The 19123-nt window shown below is 41.5% G+C and overlaps 1 protein-coding gene across 1 annotated transcript in view; it reads right to left on the bottom strand.

The window, feature by feature from the left end:
- TMEM245 (transmembrane protein 245) overlaps nucleotides 1-19123 on the bottom strand; it is a 71804-nt gene that overhangs the window by 11877 nt on the left and 40804 nt on the right. Inside the window, exon 14 of the mRNA XM_065752432.1 lies at nucleotides 12185-12330. Within this exon, the coding sequence (XP_065608504.1) occupies nucleotides 12185-12330 (146 nt within the window). The remainder of the gene's footprint in view (nucleotides 1-12184; nucleotides 12331-19123) is intronic.

Below are 19123 nucleotides of genomic sequence, written 5' to 3'. Positions count from 1 at the left end.
TTGGTAACCTCAGAAGAGAGCTACAGGGGCTAAAAACTGGACAGAAGTGGCATCTGTCTTAGAAACATGTTTGCAAGAGTTAACATTTCTCTAAGTACCTTATAAAACACCTTGCAAGCCATAAAATGGTTTACAGTGATAAGAACACCCCAAGTCAGGAATATTATTAGAAAAAGTCAATTTCATTCCTGAGTGCTACAACAGAAAGAAGTCCTTTCAGAAAATACTCTTAAGCCCTTTATTTGTTTATTTAATCTCTTTTTAAGAGTTCTGTTCTCTTGGGGGAATCAAAAAGATCCTCAGTATTTTTCAGCTTCAAAATTGCACATGAAAACAAGTGGCAAGATATACTCCAGCTGCAAATAAAGCAGAAGTGGCAGTAAGTTGTTTTTTTGACATAGCTTCATCTCTGGAGCAATATAAATGTGCAAATGATTTTCAGTGATGACTCTATGATTTTAACAATTCTGCTATTGAAATAAATTTCACTGTAGGAATAATGCAATGTAAAATTAAGAAAAGAAAGGGACTCACTCTAACACATGGGGTCTAGAAATCCCACTAATTAGTTAAAGCAATAGAGTCTTGAACAAAGCATAGACCTTTCAGATTAAGTCATGAACTATGGATGAGAAGTATCAAGGGGATTCCTTGTTTTGCTTTGCTTAAGCATGAAGCTTCTGTTCACCTTGAAAACAATCTCAAATCATGAATTCTCACCTTTCCTGAATGGAAAGGTGGACCTTTCATGAATGCTCATCTTTCCTCTTACTCAATCCCCACCTCCAGGGAGAGGGTGCAGCTGTGTTTTACTGAGCCACCTGCTGGGGTTAAACCGCAACAATCCTGGTGGCACTGATGGCCAACTTCTGTCTGTACTTCCTTGGTTCCCCTTTTTAATTCCACCTTCCAGCTTTCTGTGCTGCGTACCACACTTTCTTAGCAATTTGCTATTTCTCATTTAGCTCACTTTTGTCACAACACCTTCTACAGCCACCTTAATTTCTGAGAGGCTCTGCTGCTGCTCCCACCTAGGAATGGTTTTACAAGGTGAATACCTTTTCTTAACTTCACAGCAAAGAACAATTCAGCATCACCCAACCTCACCTCTACAAAAGCCCACAGAAATCTTTTTATTGCTGTTTACCCCTCACCAACCCTCACTGGTACTGCACATTCAACACTCAACGTACAACTTGGAAGAATTTAATTATTTCAGACACCTCTTTTAGCTTATAAAGTTTAATGCCAGCTGAAATAGCCAGCTGGACTCAGTATAAAAAAAAACAAAAAACCAACAAGATCAGCTCCAGTCTCATATTAAAATAGTTCCTTCTAATCTGCTCTGATTATTACTATTGTAAACTTCTGAATCACAAGCATCAAAAAGAGTATTTTGATTACTTATGCAGAGAATAAATGACAGATTAACCTGGTAATTCAACCTTAAATGATAATAAAGCAGAAAACTAAAAGTTCTGATGTTAGATCTTTGAAACATCAGGAAGTCCTGGGCTTTTATACCAGTCCTAATGCTTTCTTCTTGTATTACAATAAATTCTTCAAACAACAGAAATCTGTCCTAGGTTACAATAATACATACTGCAGCCTTAAATACAAAGATAAAGAACTATTAAATATGCAAGCATGGAAACTTGCAATATGCTATGCTAAGAAAATAATTATCATAGTATCATTTCACTCATAGAAATGCCTAGTAAAAGATTATACATGCAAATAGATGGGTTTTTTTTGTTTGTTTTTCATTTCTGGTGTGGTAGGAACTAAAAGCAGTGTACATGCATAATTCTATTAAAATTAAAAATATGATTATTAAAATATTTAAACATGTTAAGTTAAAATATGATTACTTGGTGCAAGACAAAATTAAAGGATTAATACCTAAGATGCTATGCAGTTATATTGTTCTTAAATGTTGTGTGCAAACGCTCATGAGTTTTAACACGCACAGGCACACAGTAACTGATTCCCTCTGTGTGCTTACAGATATCTTCAGTCTTAAATAGACTGCACAGTCACAGAAAATACATTAAAATAAATATGTCTGGAGCATTCAGAGTACACCATCTGGAAAATGGAAAACGCAAATGTCAGAATGATGACACTGCCCAATACAGAGAAGGAAGCTCCTCAATAGCTAGTCAATATGTTCAGAAATACACTATCCCCATCTGCTTCGTTTAGAAAAAGAAGTGTTTTCTTTCTAGTATCAGACTGTGTGTTCCAACAATCTCATGAACTACACATAGTACGCTGTAATATTCTTACAGACTCGGTGATATGTTTGACTCAAATTATGCATGCAAAATCATTTTTCTACAGTTTTGGATGTTTTTTGGAAATAAAACAAGTAATGGTTAAGCAGGAGCAAATCGATTCCTTTATCTTTTCCTTTGTGCTTTTCCTTGAGTAATTATTCAAAGTCACGTATGTAAAATAATAAACAGACTGCTGTATTTAATTAGAACAAGTATTTGGAATATATAAAGAGCAAATGCAAGAAAAGACACGTAATGTATTTGTATTTTTTGTTTCTAGGACAATATTTAAGACTATTCAAAATTATGGTACGAGCGAGTTAAAACTTTCAGCAGATAAGAACTGCCATCTATCCCAATGGGATAATCAGATCACAATAACTGTCAGCTTGGTTCTACAAACATACAGAAACAGAATGGTATCTCTTCTGAATTTACAGACCATGCTTTTCTTTTTTTTAGAAACTCAGTTGAAGGTTTCCCTTCCTCCATTACATTTTAATAAAATCCGTTATTCCCAGATTCAGACTAGGAAATTAATTTGATTAAAGCAGAATCATTTTTATTTCAGGAAGATCCTTTTAATGACAGAACTTTTTTTTTTTTTTTTTTTTTTGCAAGAGATACTCCTGTTACTAAGGAACACAATGCATGCAGAAATTCAGTCAAAACATAATCAGTTAACAGTTGGCTTTGAAAAATTGCTCTGAAAGACATTATTAATGTTGCAGTAAAATAAACATATCTTAGTTTTTCTAAGCATTAGCATAACATGCTGGAAGATTGTTTTCTGTGGGAATTGTATCACCATTTCATTTTCTTCATCATTACTGCCGGATGCCACAGTAAATAAGCCATGTGGTTTTAAACACTATTTTTTTTCTCACTTCTGATCACTCCAGATGTTAAGAATTAGAAGCTTAAAAACCACTAGGACCCTATTCCAGCTATCCAGGTACACACGTTCTCTTCATATCAAATCTCTTTGGCTTTTTGGCAAATTCCAATTAAGAATGAGATTACTTTTGGACTGAAATACTTCCTTTTTTAGAAATGCCCGAGATTTTAAAAAAATAAATATAGTCAATGAAAAATCTGATCAAATTTGAAGCATACATGACAAATGAAGAAAATGAAGCAAGTAATGATAACCCTTCTCAAACTGAAAACAGTGCTCATCTTCCTAGGAGTACAAACCAAACTTCTACTAACAAGTATTTCAAGACATCACTCAAAATACTGATCTGAGTTTTAGATCATTTTACAGAGTAATTTAGGCCCCACCAAAATTCAAAGCTGCAGTAACTTTAAGCCACAGCCATACCCGTGTGCATGCACTCATGTGAAAGTATCGCACACACTAAATTGCACTGAGGCCGTGACAACATGCAACTTAGTAATGTGCAATATCTCCACCAGAGCAAGCAGAATGGGAGCTTCAGGGAAGAAGGGTATGGTACATTCAGGAAGAGAACGACATGCTGCTCAGGGAAAGGAAAATGGTTCAGGCAAAGGTGTGCATGCTACTACTTAGGAGACCTGTGAATTGGAGAGTTACTACTTCATCCATTCAGAAAAAAAAAAAAATCCAGACAGAAGCACCATCACCTTCTTTCGGGGCTGAAGTCCGAAGGACATAGATTTCCTGTTTACATGGGGAGGTCGGTGACTAACAAAGTAACTTAATTTTACAGAAGCATTTTGAGTAAACTAAATCACAATACATTACGCGCAGGTAATTTTCTCTAAGCCTCAACACATTCCACTGTCAAATACTGAAAACAAAAATATCTAAATCCAATCAACTGGGTTTTTTTGGTTCTCACATTTCTGAAGTAAATCATGTTTCTAACTCACACTGAAAGTGTTGCCAAAAGAAACGGTGCACAGCACCGCAGAGAAGGTGCTCCCCTCCCCCTCAGGGCTCAGGACGCAAGGCATGGCACATTCATGCTCCAAGGAGATCAGTAGGAGTGGGGGACAGCAACAAATTGCTCAGCAATACCTGAACATCAGCAACGCCTTTACAGACTGACAGAAGACCTTGCTCAGGCCAGCTGTGCCTCTCTTTCCTGCCTATGGGTCATCTGGGTGCTTCATCCTCTCTTAACACCTGTCAAATAGAAGGAGCTGCACCACTGCAGGGAGCCAGGTCAGTGGCAGCAGGGTAATGGCAGAAATCTGACAACCCCAGAAACATTGTTGCTACCATCTTGTGGTACACAGAGCCCAAACATGGGATGACGAAAGGGATGGAGGACAGGGCACAGGAGCAGCAGCAGCAGGCTGCCCCTGACCCTGATGGGCAGCCTTTTTCTATGGCAAGCCAAATGACATGGATGAGCCATCTTGGGAAAAGGACCCTCAGCCCTCCAACCACATTCTTCCTCAGGCAAAAGGCATCTTTCAGACTACCCAACACCACTCCCACCATTACAGTGGATATCACAGAGTCTTCCTAATGTCATAGTAGTCATCACCATTCCATCCGTTTTTCTGGATCCTACAAAAACCCTGTATCTGTCCCACCATTCACTGAGTTTCCAGGCCTCTGGCAATAGCCAATGACGGTTGGAATGAAAAGGGCTTGGGGTAGGTAACACCCCGTTTTACGTGGGAACAGAGAGAAGAGGTTCTTAGAACCAAAGCAATGGTGGAGGCCCATGAGGAAGAAGAAAAGGAGGAGGAACATCTCATGCAGACTTTGACAAATGGCAAATCCTGTGACCACTGCTGTGGAGTCCGTGGAGGTGGATCCAACTCCAGATGAAGAACCAGTGGAGGTGGATTAAGCTCCAAGTAAAAAAAAAAAAAAAAAAAAAAAAGCAATACAGGTGAATTCACCTCAAAAGCAGCAGACCTGACACAATGCCAGCATGCCAGGGCTCCCTTTGCTGTGCTCACAGCAGCATCATTAAAAGTTTCAGGTGCCCACAACTATACCATCTGTGTGCAGTCTCCAGGCAAACTAGCTGGGCCATCCACTAACATCTGCAGGCTTGCCTGCAGGATAGACTCCTTTCTCACCCCTGTTAATTGTGAAGAGGTGGCATCTCTTCTGCATGGATTCCCAAGAAGGCAGGCAAATGTGAACTTGGCCTCCTTTTGGCAGCTGCGTTTGGGAGACAGGAAGGCCCCTCAGAAGGCCGTTATAGACCTCAGATCCTGGAGATGGGGGTGGCCCAGACTGAAGATTACAAGGATACTCAGTGGGCGCTTGAAGACAAAGCCACACTCTGTGCAGTTACAGAAAGAGCAGCAGTAGATCAATTTAAAAATGAAGAGAGAACTGTTCCTCTGCAGAGGCAGAAGACTTCAAGTCCACCAGGAAGATGTGCTGGAGCGCAGCATTAAGGTCCGTTCAAGATGATTCATTACAAGTTCTTCCAATGATCAGGTAAATAGAACAGAGAATATGCTCTCTCCTTTTGGTACTTTCATAACTACACCTGGACTCCTGCATCTCCTTTTGTCTCCTCAGTTCAGGAAAGATACTGCTGCATGTGGTGTGATGACCTTCCAGATGGTGAAAGGCTGGGTACATGGCACATAGGGAATGCTTTCAGTCAGCATGAACATGAGGCTTAGGAGAGGACCTGACTGGTGACTACAGCTGCCTACTGGAAGCATGCAGAGAAGATGAAGCCCAAATCTTCTAAGAGGTGCTCTGCTCTGTACAGATGAGCAGAGCCAGGATCATGCCGGTATGGCAGATGAAGATTCCCAGCTAAATAAAAGGAAAATTGTCACCATGGGCTTGCTCAAACACACAACAGGTGCCCAGAGAGGCGGTAGAGTCTCTGTCCTTGAAAGTTTTCCAACTGGACTGAACAAGTCCTCAAGGAATCTGATTTGACGAGTTGCTTTGAGCAGGAGGCTGTGTACTGGAGACCTCCAAGAGTGTCTCCAACTGCACTTCTGTGGTTCTTAGAATGGCAGCTTTCCTGCCTCCCTCAGATTGGAAGGAAAGCCCATAGTCTTGTGAAAGGTGGCCGCCACCACTCAGGTCCTTGCTACAGATAATCATCAGCATTGACTCTACCACCAACCTGAGGCATATCTAGCTGCAGCTAGACTGCAACTGGCCTGTGGGTGGACTTTATCCTGCAGATTATGAAGCGGTGTTTGCCTTACCTTGTAGACCCCCTCTCTCCATACCTCATCCTGGACGTTGCTGGAAACTGCATCACTAGCCAGTGAGTCAGTAAATTACATTCACTGATCTCCACTCATTCTATTTGGACAGTAAGTCAACTTTTCAGGCTAGGCTTTAATACGACCTATGCTTAGCAAATCCCTGCTTGCACCCATCACCTGACATGTTCCTGGCATCTTGTCTCCCTTCTCAGATAAATAGATATCATACCAGAAGGAGAGAGAATTTTATTCTCACAGACCTCCTCTAACTTCAAAACTTGCCAAACTCAGAGATGCATCTTTTTGTCCTACTACTTCCACTACTCAAGTTGGAATTTACCACTTGAGGCACTGGGACAGAAACAGATTCATCATCTGGCTCAAAATAGGGAGGAAAGCTGCTCTTATCCAAATGCAACTCAGTTCAATCTGTGCAAATAGACAATTATTACTGTTTTTGTAAATTCAAAACCAAAGGAACTAGAAAAATAGTTCTAAAATCTACAGGTACTTAGTAGTCAGAAGATAAAAGCATAATGCAACTCTGAAGAGACAAACTGCCATGGAAAATATCTTGGTTTGATCAGGTTCGGTAACCACTCAAAGCTCAGTGATATCTCAAGCTATAGAAATTATTTGCTGATTAGCCACCTTTTCTCTAACCTTATATCAGAGACAAGGTGGGAAACATCACAAAGCAACAGAATTTCCAGGAGTATTCCTACTCCCTCCACAGTAGACTAGCACTTCTATCTCTGTGTATGTGCTATGTCCTGCTGGATAGTGATGGAGCTGAAGAGTTGACTTTCAATCCGATCCTCCTGTATTTTCAGTCAAACACAAGTATTTTGAGACTGTATTCATATTTCTGTAATGTTATCAGAGTCTGATGATGAAAGCAACTACAAAGCTTTGTTCCATAATTCATAATACAAATGCAGCCCCTTGTTCCCATCCTACTATGCATTACATATTCAACTCATGCATAAAAGTCAAGCAAATGTGTAAGTCATTACTAGGGTCCTATACCTCTACCAATATGTAGTCTTCAAAACTAAGAAAGGATAGCTGCTGCATTCCAACAAAAGAAAAGGCTGACAGTGACAACTATTTTTCGTAGGGCAAACAAATCATACCTGCAAAAAGGACTCCAGAGTTCTGGTGGATGAATGCGGCCCTACGATTCTGAATTCTGCATGCATCAACACAGAAAACTGCTGAGTATAACCTTAATTTACATACTGAAAATAATGTTAAGTATTGAGTGGAATACATGCTAATCTGGAAGAATTATGAGAAATGATTTGGTAAAACTAAGCAAAAGAGATGAAAAACTGAAACTCTTGGAAGCTCTTTAAATAATTAATGTAAGATATCAAGCACAGGCTACTCCAAATGAAAAAATATGAAAGACTGATTCAAGCTATGTTAACAAGCACACACTTAGCTCCCTCTCAATTTATTTTAAATTAAAACATATGAAAAGTCGCCTCATATCCCACATTCTGCAGACCTTACCTTTTCGCCCATTACATTATCAATTACTAATGCACACTCTTCCTTGCTCTTTTTCTGTTTCACTAACGTTATTTTCTTTCTTTCCACCAATTCTTAGCACTGACAAATACCTTGAGTAATCTGTGTAACAGACCCATAACCTTAAATTCCCTCTAATATCATCTTCTTTGCAGAATACCCTTGCCTAGTGAAGTTACAATCTATTTTTTGACACTGTTCCCATCCACCCAGGGACGCAGTAAAGAGAACAATTTGTGAGACAAGGAAGTTTCAGTTTATAAATCTGCCAACGCCTTTCAGAACAACTGAGATATTAACACCACATGATCAATGAAAACTCAACAGCAGTTTCTCAAGAGAAGGGATAATTTTTTTGCAGAATTCTGACTTGTTTCTTTCTATGGAGGTCTCTCCAAAGGTAATGCCTCCCATTTATTTCCACGGAAACTACAATGAAGAGCACAGTAACACTATTTGCTAGAGCAAATTCTCACAGCTACAAAACAATATTTTTCGAGACAGCCACGGTGCATTTTTTGAGTGATGAACAAGAGCCTACATGCCACGCTCATAAAAATCTGCACAGCCATCTGGAACACGACTTGGCTTTCCTGTCACTGTCACCACTGCTGAAACACTCCACCCACCATCTCACTGTGCTCACATTCACTGTATGGTTTCCATCAACAGTCAGTAAAGCACTGGTGAACGTCAATGGGTACAATTTTTTTCCACAGAAAGGAATTCAATGACACACCTTTGCTTCATATGCACTTCCGTGTCAGACACTATGTTGTCAGGTTGGCCCTCTGCTGCCATCTGTCACACAGCAACAAAATATAACAATACTGGCAGAAGGTTCAACCTCTACTGGCTACCATACCACCACCATTTGCCTCTGACATTGCTTTTGGAGTAGCCCCAGTATATGACCTCCTCCTTCATTTCAAACTGCCACAACAGTATCATTAGGTAGATTCATAGGTTCATAGATACATTAGGTTGGAAAGGACCTACAAGGTCATTTAAGTCCAACCATCCTCCTATCACCATCCCTACCCACTAAGCTACTAAATCAAATCCCTCAGCACCTCATCTAAACGCTTCTTGAACAGCGCTAGGGACGGTGCCTCAACCACCTCCCTAGGCAGGCCATTCCAGTGCCTGACCACTCTTTCAGGGAAAAAATGTTTCCTCAAATCTAATCTAAATCTTCCCCGGCGCAACTTGTGGCCATTCCCTCTCGTCCTGTCATTATTTATCAGAGAGAAGAGGCTGAACCCCTCCTCACCACAGCCCCCCTTCAGGAAGTGATAGAGCATGATAAGGTCTCCTCTGAGCCTCCTCTTCTCCAGACTAAACAATCCCAGCTCCCTCAGCCGCTCCTCATAAGACTTGTGCTCCAGACCCCTCACCAGTTTTGTTGCCCTTCTCTGAACACGCTCCAGGGCCTCAATGTCCTTCTTGTAGTGAGGGGCCCAAAACCGAACACAGTACTCGAGGTGTGGCCGTACCAGAGCTGAGTACAGGGGGATGATCACCTCCCTGCTCCTGCTGGCTACACTATTTCTAATACAGGCCAGGATGCTGTTGGCCTTCTTGGCCACCTGGGCACACTAACGGCTCACGTTAAGCCGAGCATCAACCAACACCCCCAGGTCCTTTTCCTCTCTACATTTTTCAAGCCATTCTGCCCCAAGCCTATAGCACTGCATGGGGTTATGGTGGCCAAAGTGCAGGACCCGGCACTCAACCTTATTGAACCTCATCCCATTGACCTCAGCTCAGCTATTCAGCCTATCCAGATCCCTCTGAAGGGCCTTCCCTACCCTCCGGCAGATCGACACATCCTCCCAACTCGCAAACTTACTGAGGGTACACTCAATCCCCTCGTCTAGGTCATCAATAAAGATATTAAACAAGATGGGCCCCAATATCGACCCTTGGGGGACACCACTCATAATGGGACACCAGCTGGACTTAACTCCATTAACCTCCAACTACCCTTTTGGGCACAGCCCTCCAGCCAGTTCTCCACCCAGAGAAGAGTGAACCTGTCCACACCACGGGCTGCCAGTTTCCCCAGGAGAATACTGTGGGAGACCGTGTCAAAGGCCTTGCTGAAGTCCAGGTAGGCTACATCAACAGCCTTTCCCTCATCTACCTGTCTGGTCACCCAGTCATAGAAGGAGATGAGGTTGGACAAGCAGGACCTGCCCTTTGTGAACCCGTGCTGGCTGGGTCTGATCCCCTGGTTGCCATGCACGTGCTGTGTGATCTCCCTCAAGACCATCTGCTCCATAACCTTCCCTGATACCGAGGTCAGGCTGACAGGCCTGTAGTTCCCCGGGTCTTTCTTACAGCCTTTCTTGTAGGTGGGAGTCACATCAGCAAGCCTCCAATCTTGTGGGACCTCTCCAGATAACCAGGAATGCTGATAGATGGTAGAAAGCGGCTTGGCAATCACCTCTGCTAGCTCCTTCAGCACCCTTGGGTGGATCTCATCTGGTCCCATGGACTTGTGGCAGTTCAGATGGAGGAGCAGGTCTCTTACCATCTCTGCTTGGATCACAGGGGGTGCATTATGCGCTCCATCCCAGACTTCAGGGCAAAAAGTACCCTGTGGATAACTGCTCTGTCTATTAAAGACAGATGTGAAGAAGGCATTGAGAACCTCAGCCTTTTCCTTATCCTCCGTGGTTACATTCCCTGTCACATCAAGTAAGGGAGAGAAATTCTCCTTAGTTTTTCTCTTGCTGTTAATATATTTGTAAAAGGATTTTGTGTTCTCCTTTACTGCAGTAGCCAGTCTAAGTTTGGGCTGGGCTTTTGCATTTCTAACTTCCCGCCTGCAAATCTTGGCCAGTTCTCTGCAGTCTCCCCAAGCAGCCTGTCCCATCTTCCAGAGGACATAGACTCTTCTCTCGGAGCCTCAACAGAAGTTCCTGGTTCATCCACTCTGGTCTTTTTCTCCTCCAGCTCGACTTACGGGACTCTGGGACAGCCTGCTCCTGTGCCTTTAAGATTTCCATCCTGAGGAGCATCCAGGCTTCCTGGACCCCTTTACCCCTCAAGAGAGAGTCCCAAGGGACCCTTGCAACAAGTGTCCTGGAACAAGTCAAACGTTGTTCATCATCTTACATGATCTAACCTTCTAATTGCACAGCATACCCAGGGATAGCTTAATTCCACTCACTTGTATGGTACATGGAAGAACAACAACAGACACCTGGCAGTGAGTTTAATATATCAGTGGTTTAAATTCCATTCATCCTTTGCATATGTAACGCTATAAGAGACAGTAGATCTTAAAACAGAGACTGTTGGCTCTGTCCAGTCCATCAATGTTTTGAAAAATGGAGCTATGATGTAATAAATGGATTTACAAAAAGCATTTATGCTACTGATGCTGGAGTTTCACATGGTTAACAGGTGAAGACTGGCAACTTCAGTCATCTCTGATGAATAGAATACATTACTGTATCAATTTCAAAATTGCCTCCTTGGCAAAATCTCACTGAAGGATATAAAACCTCAAAAATTTTCTTCAGTAGTCTGTAGTAGTAATTTATATCAGTAGTAATGTAAGAAGGGAACTAAGCATGAAACAATGTGGATGCAATCCACAGGTACAGCAGAATAGCGTTTCAAGTGGGATAAGGCTCCCCACTTTTCCCCTGTGCTACTGCAGTCTGACACATACAGTGGAGAAGTATTGGAGACTATGAACTAGGTTTATCTCCGATGAAACTGAACTGGAGAATGCACACCAGGAGCCAATCTAACCCAGTCCAGCTGTTAATGGGTACTTAGTCCCCAAGATTAGACTGAAAATAGTTCTAAGTAACACTAAAATGCATACAGCACTGATGCCAAGTCCTCTACTTCAACTGTTTTACTGTGTGAATCTGCTCATACAGAGCTGCACTAGCTGTTAACACCATGATAGCTGCTGACACCATGCTCACTGATGCGTCTGGGCTGAGATGAGTGAATTAGCTTGCTTTACAAAACACTAGCATTCACTACAGCATCAATCTCTACATTTTTGATTCAGGTAAATCCAATCAAACTGCTCTTAACCATCAAGGTGGGAAAAATCATCAATGCTAGATTACTGAAAATACAGGAGATTTGTAACTTGTGTCTTTGAAAAATGAACTGCTGTAAGTACTAAGTCTTTGCAGTTGAACACCTTTTTTTTTTTTCTTAAAGAATTATCCAGAAAGGGCAACAGATCAGTAACATACCTTATTGCTTCCTCCACAGATTGGCCAACTATGTTTGACGAAGGACCTGGCTGAGATAGAGGCGTCAGGCTTATCACCCACTTCACTGGCTTGTAGTACTCATCACTAGAACTCAATAGGTAGAACAGTGTTGTCAGGAAAATCACCTACAAAACAAACAGGAGTTTTAAATCAAAAGAATAAATAGTTTAGTTTAAGAACTACAATATGCAGTTATTCTTCAGATCACTGAACTTGACTGAGAAGGTACAAAGTACCATCCCACAAGCTTGGAACACAAAGAACTAGAGGAGTAATTTCCAAACCTGCTCCAGAAAGGACTTAACTGAACAGTAAACATCTTTTTGTTCTTTTCAGCCTCTTCACATAGTCAAGGTCTAGATTGAACAAGCAGGCATTGATCTATGTTGACCAATGGTCTACACTGTTTTTGTTTTTCCAGCAGAGACCTATTTAGCAGATCAGAATATTACTAAACAGTAACATCTATTCTTAAAAACAAACAAAACCAAATAAACAGAGTTGTCTGGAAAATTATTGTGTGGCTGGTTATAGGATATAAATTAACCACAAACACATAAGTAGACAACATGTAGTTTTTATTAGGCTGATTCAGTATCCCCTTCTGTAAGTCTGAAGATCAATTACAGCAGAAGCCACGGCAGTTGTATTGTTTCAATTTAAAATACCAAACTATACAATGAGATCATATTAGCTCCTGGTATCCTGCAGCTCACTGTTTTACTTATTTTCTGGTCAGTGGGCTCAGCAACTTCTTCAGCTAAAGAACATAAAAATGTAACCAGCTTGAAATAGAATGAATTTTCTTTGTCTGAGGTTTCCTATTCCATGCCTATGGTAAAGTATGACTTATATTTGCTTTATCTGCAAGCCTTACTTCTTTTGCCCCTCTTCCCAAGATTAAAAGAAAAAAAAAAAAACCTCTCACTTTTCTTATTTTCAGCTTACTGGTATGCTGGAATAAATAATATCCTAATCTTCTCATAAACCAAATTGTCTGACGTACAGAAATCTCTTTCTTTGAAGCATTTTATTCAGTCTGCAGACATTTCATACATTTTTTCTGCATATTCTTTGAACACATTCAGTAAAAAAAATGCAAATGGTGTAACTTGCAGTATTAAGTTACTAGTCCCAACAAATCCATCCATTTATCATCTCTGTTCCTAATTCGTTTCTACTCAGTAAAATTTTACAAATTTTACTTTTTTTTTCCTCTCACAGCAGCCTTTAACTTGGAAGTCACATTCAACTGTTCACCTAATTTAACCCCCTTCCAAGGCGTCATGTACAGACAGGGACTGTATCTATCTTCCTGAGAGTTTAACTTTGGCCTTGAGTGATAAATCAATCTATCAACTAAAGCAAGTCACTACCATAGCCCACTTGATCAGCATACTGCTAACATTCATTTTGGGATCATAAAAAACAAATGAAATCAGGCCTTGATTTAGTGGGAAATAGGTAACGTTGCTACTAGTTATCAGTTATGTTTTCTTAAAACTTTTATGTAAAACCTAAAACCTGAATCACGATTTAGCACCCACTCTAATGCTGTAGACGTGGCTGCTTTCTCCCTGGTAAGACCTGCCACTTCTCCTGAGCTACTACAATGTTTTCGCTGTTTAGTCTTCCTTCCAGTGGGACCAGGCAACAGATCCTCATTGAAATGAAACTTGCAACACAAAAATCAGTGTATTTCTGTACGTACAATATCCCCTCACCTTGATATTCACAAAAAGTAAGCTGAAAAACACTTCAACTAAATCTTGTTTTATTAGTACAGCTACAGTTGAATTGTTAGAATGCTACCCCCTGAATAGCTTAGTGCAATCAGAAAGTGAGGAAGTTCACAGCAGCAATTAGACAGTGCTTGATTATCTGTGATATGAGAAGAAAACCCGATTTAATGCAGGCTATGAACAACAGCTGGTGATTAGTTAGTGTCAACAAGCACGGCACCAGAACTGACAGGAAAAAGCTATTTTTCCCCCACTGTCCACAAAAGAACCTTGCTTCCTTAAGGAGCAATGGATACACTAATACAGACGTACCCACTTAACTGCAGAAAGCGAAGAAGACAGCTGAGATAAACAGCAGTGGAATAAAATAGCATTAAAGCAGACTAAAAGCTATGAAAAGATAAGAAAACCTAACTCAAATCTTGTTAAGACAAGATGCATGTAAAAGCACCGTACAAAATATAATTAATTTTAGATCAGCTACATTTTGAGAAATTGATGTATTTGCTTTAGCGCAGAAGGCACAGAAATGAGAAGGAGGAGCAGTCACAAAATATAATTTGACATAAGTAGCTTACTGACTCTTAAAATAGCTTCAATAGCACATTCAGCAGCAAAAAAGTATGTCCATCCTCTATCTCTACTGGCATTTGAAAACTTTCATATCTCTTTGACAGGGTATCTAATATTTTGGACATTGCCCAAATTGTTTCCTATCCAGACATTCAAGATCTTGCTGATGACTCTGAGAAAGTAGTCACAGAAAATAAAATAATAAGCACTTTCCATTAATAATTGACAAACTGCACCTTCTTGCTTCTTATCCTAGAGCCATCAAGTTCTAAAACTTCAAATACTATGATCTGAGGGTGAAGAGACTGAATTCAATGAGAATGCACTGGTAAACAGTGTATGCTGAAAATGGCCATTTCCTCACGTATCAAGAAACGCATGGCATAATTGCTCATGTGCTGCCTCCAGAGACTTGGGAAGTATTTCTGTAATTGTTTTTCAAGCTCAGTTTTCTGTCCAAAGGCTTTTTTCTGTCTTTGTTGTTGCTATTAAGAAGCATCAGAAAGTTGTGTACTCCCTACAGGAAAGCAGCTATCTGTCTGCCAAATTGAATTTTTCCTCTTCCAATCTTTAACAGTGTTTATACACTCAATCACATTAAGATATATATATACCCATACACCAGGACTTTGGCTTATTATGCTATGGAACAAGCTTTAAAATATACTGTCTCCTGGGGTCAAATGAGGTTCATCTTTCAGAGAAGGGAAAAACCATCCTTGACAACAAGCTTCCAATCTCATCAGGAAGGCTTTAAACCAGTCACTGAGGAAAGGGATCCATACCCATCCCACTTCAAGGCTGCTGATGGTAACAGATGTCCTAGGCCAGAAGTCTGATCACAGGCCAGGAAGACAGCACCTAAAGCACAGGATAAGGAAACTCCAACTGGTAAATCAGCCTCAACTGGAGCCCAACTCAAATGCCTGTAAAATAATTCATATAGCATGGGGTACAAGCAAGAAGTTACAGTCGTGGGCATACCTACAGGGCTATGATGTCATTGGCATCACTGAGATACAGTAGGATGGCTGGCTCTCACAATTGGAATAAGTACAAACTCTTTAGGAAAGACAAACAGGGTAGAAGAGGAGGTGATGCTGCCCTGTACATCAACAACCAGCTGCCGTCCATGGTGCTCCATCTGAAGATGGATGAGGAGCTGACAGAGAACCTCCAGCTTAGGGTTAAAGGGAATGAGACATCATAGCAGGGGTCAGCTAGAGGCCACCCAACTAGGAAGAATGAGTGAATGAGGTCCTCTATAAACAGATAGGACCATGTTGACAAAACATGGTCTTCATGGGAGACTTCCACTGCTTCAGTATCTGTTGGAAGGACAACACAGCAGGATACCAGCAACCAAAGAGATTCCTGGAATGCACTGAAAACTTCCTCTTTCAAGTGGTACAAGAACCCATGAGAAAAGGTACCATGCTGGATCATGCCCTCACTAACGAAGAGAGGCTGGTAAGCAGCCTGAAGCTCAAGGGCAGCTTTGGCTGCAGTGACCACGAAATGGTGGAGTTCAAAATCCTTAGGGCAAAGATGATGCGCAGCAAGCTTGTTACTCCAGACTTCAGAAGACCAAACTTTGACCTCTTTGGGGAACTGCTTGGCCGAGTGATGAGGGATAACTCCCTGGAGGGATGAGGGGCATAAGAAAGATGAGATCCATCCATGAGGTTCTGAGGGAACTGGTCAAGTTGCCAATTTGCTATCCAACATATTTGAAAGGCCACAGCAGTCTGGTAAAGTTCTGACTGGAAAAGGAGAAACCTAAACCCTTTTTCAAATGGGGAGGGGGGGGGAAAGCTCCAGGGAACTACAGGCCATTCAGTCTCACCTCTGTGCCTTTCACATCAAAAATAAAGATGAGTTTTTCTTGGACGCATTAAAAAGAGCATGGCCAGCAGGTCAAGGGAGGTGATCCTCCTGCTCCACTCTGCCCTGGTGAGGTCACATTTAGACTACAGCGTCCAGTTCTGGGCTCCCCAGTTCAAAAAAGACAGATCTCCTAGCAAAAAGAAGACTGAGAGGGAAATCTGATAAATATTTATAAATATCTAAAGGGAGTTGGGAGGCAAATGGATGAGGCCAGGCTCCTCTCAGCAGTGTGCAGCAATAGGACAAGGAGTAATCACCTAAAATTTGAACATAGGAAGTTCTGCGCTAACATGTAATATTTTTATATGCAACCAAGTCCATCCTCAGCAAGTTTGCAAACAACAAGCTGAGTGGTGCAGGTGACACACTAAGAGGGAAAGGATGCCATCCAGAGGGATCTGGTCAGGCTTGAGAGGTGGTCCTGAACTGGGGTCAGGGCAATCCCAAGCACAAATACAGGCTGGGCAGAGACTGGCTTGAGAGTAGCCCTGAAAAGAAGGATTTGGGGGTACAGGTTGATGAAAGACTCAGTATGAGCTGTTAGTGTGCACCTGCAGCCCCAGAAGGCCAACCATAGCCAGAGCTGCATCACGAGAAGTTGATTTTGCCCCCCTCCTCTGCTTTTGTGAGACCCCACCTGGAGTATTACATCCAGTTCTGGGCCCCCTAACATAAGAATGACATTGAGCTACTGGAGAGGGTAAATTCAGACTAGACATTACACAGAAATTCTTTACTGCATGAGTGGTGAGACACTGGAATGGGCTGCTCAAAGATGCTGTGGATGCCCCCCCGGTCTAGTGGGAGATGTCCCTACTTATAGCAGGGGGGTAAGAACTAGATGACCTTAAAGGTCCCTTCCAACCCAAATAATTCTGACGATATGCCCACGTGTGCAGATAAGAACTTGAACTCAAAACATAATTGAAATTTAAATGGCATTCCTGTAAAGAATGTTCAGTTTTCAAATGTGTGTTAAGAATCTGAACACAGTCTCACTGAATTGTAGATGGATAAGCTACACACACAGACTGCTTCACACATGTTTTGAAAGAGAATGTATTCTTAATTCAGAGACTCCAAAACAGTAGAATTAAATTACACTAAGTACTTTAAAGCCAGAAAAATCTTTTCAGCTAAATAACCACAGAGCAGAGGGGCACAACTGATCTCTTCTCTCCCATGATAACAACAGGACTCAAGGGAACAGCATGGGACCATGTCAGGGGAGGGTCAGGTTGGAAATTAGGAAAAGGTTCTTCAAAAGAGTGGTCATACACTACAACAAGTTCTCCAGGGCAGTGGTCACGACTTCAAGCTGCAAGTTGAGTTCAAGAAGCATTTGGACACTGCTCTCAGACATAGGGTTTGATTTTTGAGTGGTCCTATGTAGAGCCAGGAGTTGGATTGGATAACTTTTGTGAGTTCCTTCCAACTCCAGATGTTCTGTGATTCAATGACCCCTTTACCCTGGCACATTCAGTACAGTTAATGGGATGTTAAGTCTTTAGGTGCTTTTTTGGTCTTCTTAAAAACTGAAGCATTTCTAATTTATCATCTCAGTTGATGGGATTTCTAAGTCTTCAAGAATCTACAGAAAGAACTTAACATCTATATTAAACCAAACCTTTTCTATGTATGTAAGATAATAAGGCGCACAAAATAGAAACTCGTGGACAAAGCCAAGAGTGCAGTACTGATATATATGGATGGGCATATCTCTATACAACCACTTTAAAGTGAGCGAGTTCTAATTGTTTAATTCAACTCCCTCTGAGAGCTTGGCTAACACACAGCTTGTGCCAAGACCTGATGTACACTGAGCGCACAGCAGCTGGGTCAAAGCAAAAGTCATATGCTGGCAGGGATGATGGTCATGAAGGGCTAACATTCACTATTATTACCTGCAGCTTGCTATCTCCTCAGCCATAACCCTCACACATTGTTCTATGACAGCTTCCTCAGAAGCAGCAGACTCATGGAAATGGGCCAAACTTCCAAACTGGAAGGTACAGTACATCAACTGAGACAACAAGTTTTTGAAGCAGAACCAACAGCAGTGGACTGCTAAGGCTTTCAGTCTTCCTGGTGTGACAGAGGGGACACCTGCACCATGACAGAGGAGGAAGGATGACCACTCACTGTTGGCTAGATAACTATATTGTTCACAGACACGTGTTACTAGCTACAGTAGATGTGAGTAGTCTGTTGCAATTTATGAAGCCAAAAATTTATCAATTAGAAACCTTGTGAGTAAAAGGAGAAAACAGTGAAATTACATGTTAAGACTGCTCTCTGTATAGGGGATTGCGTGTTTATTTCCTAATAAGCTCATAAAATGAAGCTTGTCAATTTGAGAGATCCAAAAGGGACCGTTACACAGATTCAGCCTACAACACAAGTAAAGGAAATTGAGTGGCCTTTAGAGCATCCAGTCTTCAAAAGAGCTCCAAGGCACCAAGTAGCCCAGCTAGCTCTGCTAAGCTGGCTGACAATTCAGTGCCCCAGCAAGAGGCATTACTCTGATGACAAACAAAAAATAAGAAGCATGGCATCACAAGAGCAGCATGTAATGAATATGATTTACGCCCACTGGACAGCTAAAGCTAAATTTGGTGCTTGAGCAATGGCTGCATTAGGGTGATCCACAATTATCATTTGAATATGTCCTCTGTCTAAGATACTGTTTCCAATGTGTTACCACGGATGAAGCCAT

This window comes from Cyrtonyx montezumae, unplaced genomic scaffold (assembly GCF_038088225.1).
Source record: "Cyrtonyx montezumae isolate F1298 unplaced genomic scaffold, pur_monq_1.0 scaffold_8, whole genome shotgun sequence".
In the NCBI taxonomy this organism is placed as follows: domain Eukaryota; kingdom Metazoa; phylum Chordata; class Aves; order Galliformes; family Odontophoridae; genus Cyrtonyx; species Cyrtonyx montezumae.
The sequence above is the reverse complement of the archived record's forward strand: the minus strand, read 5'-3'. Positions and strand labels throughout refer to the sequence as shown.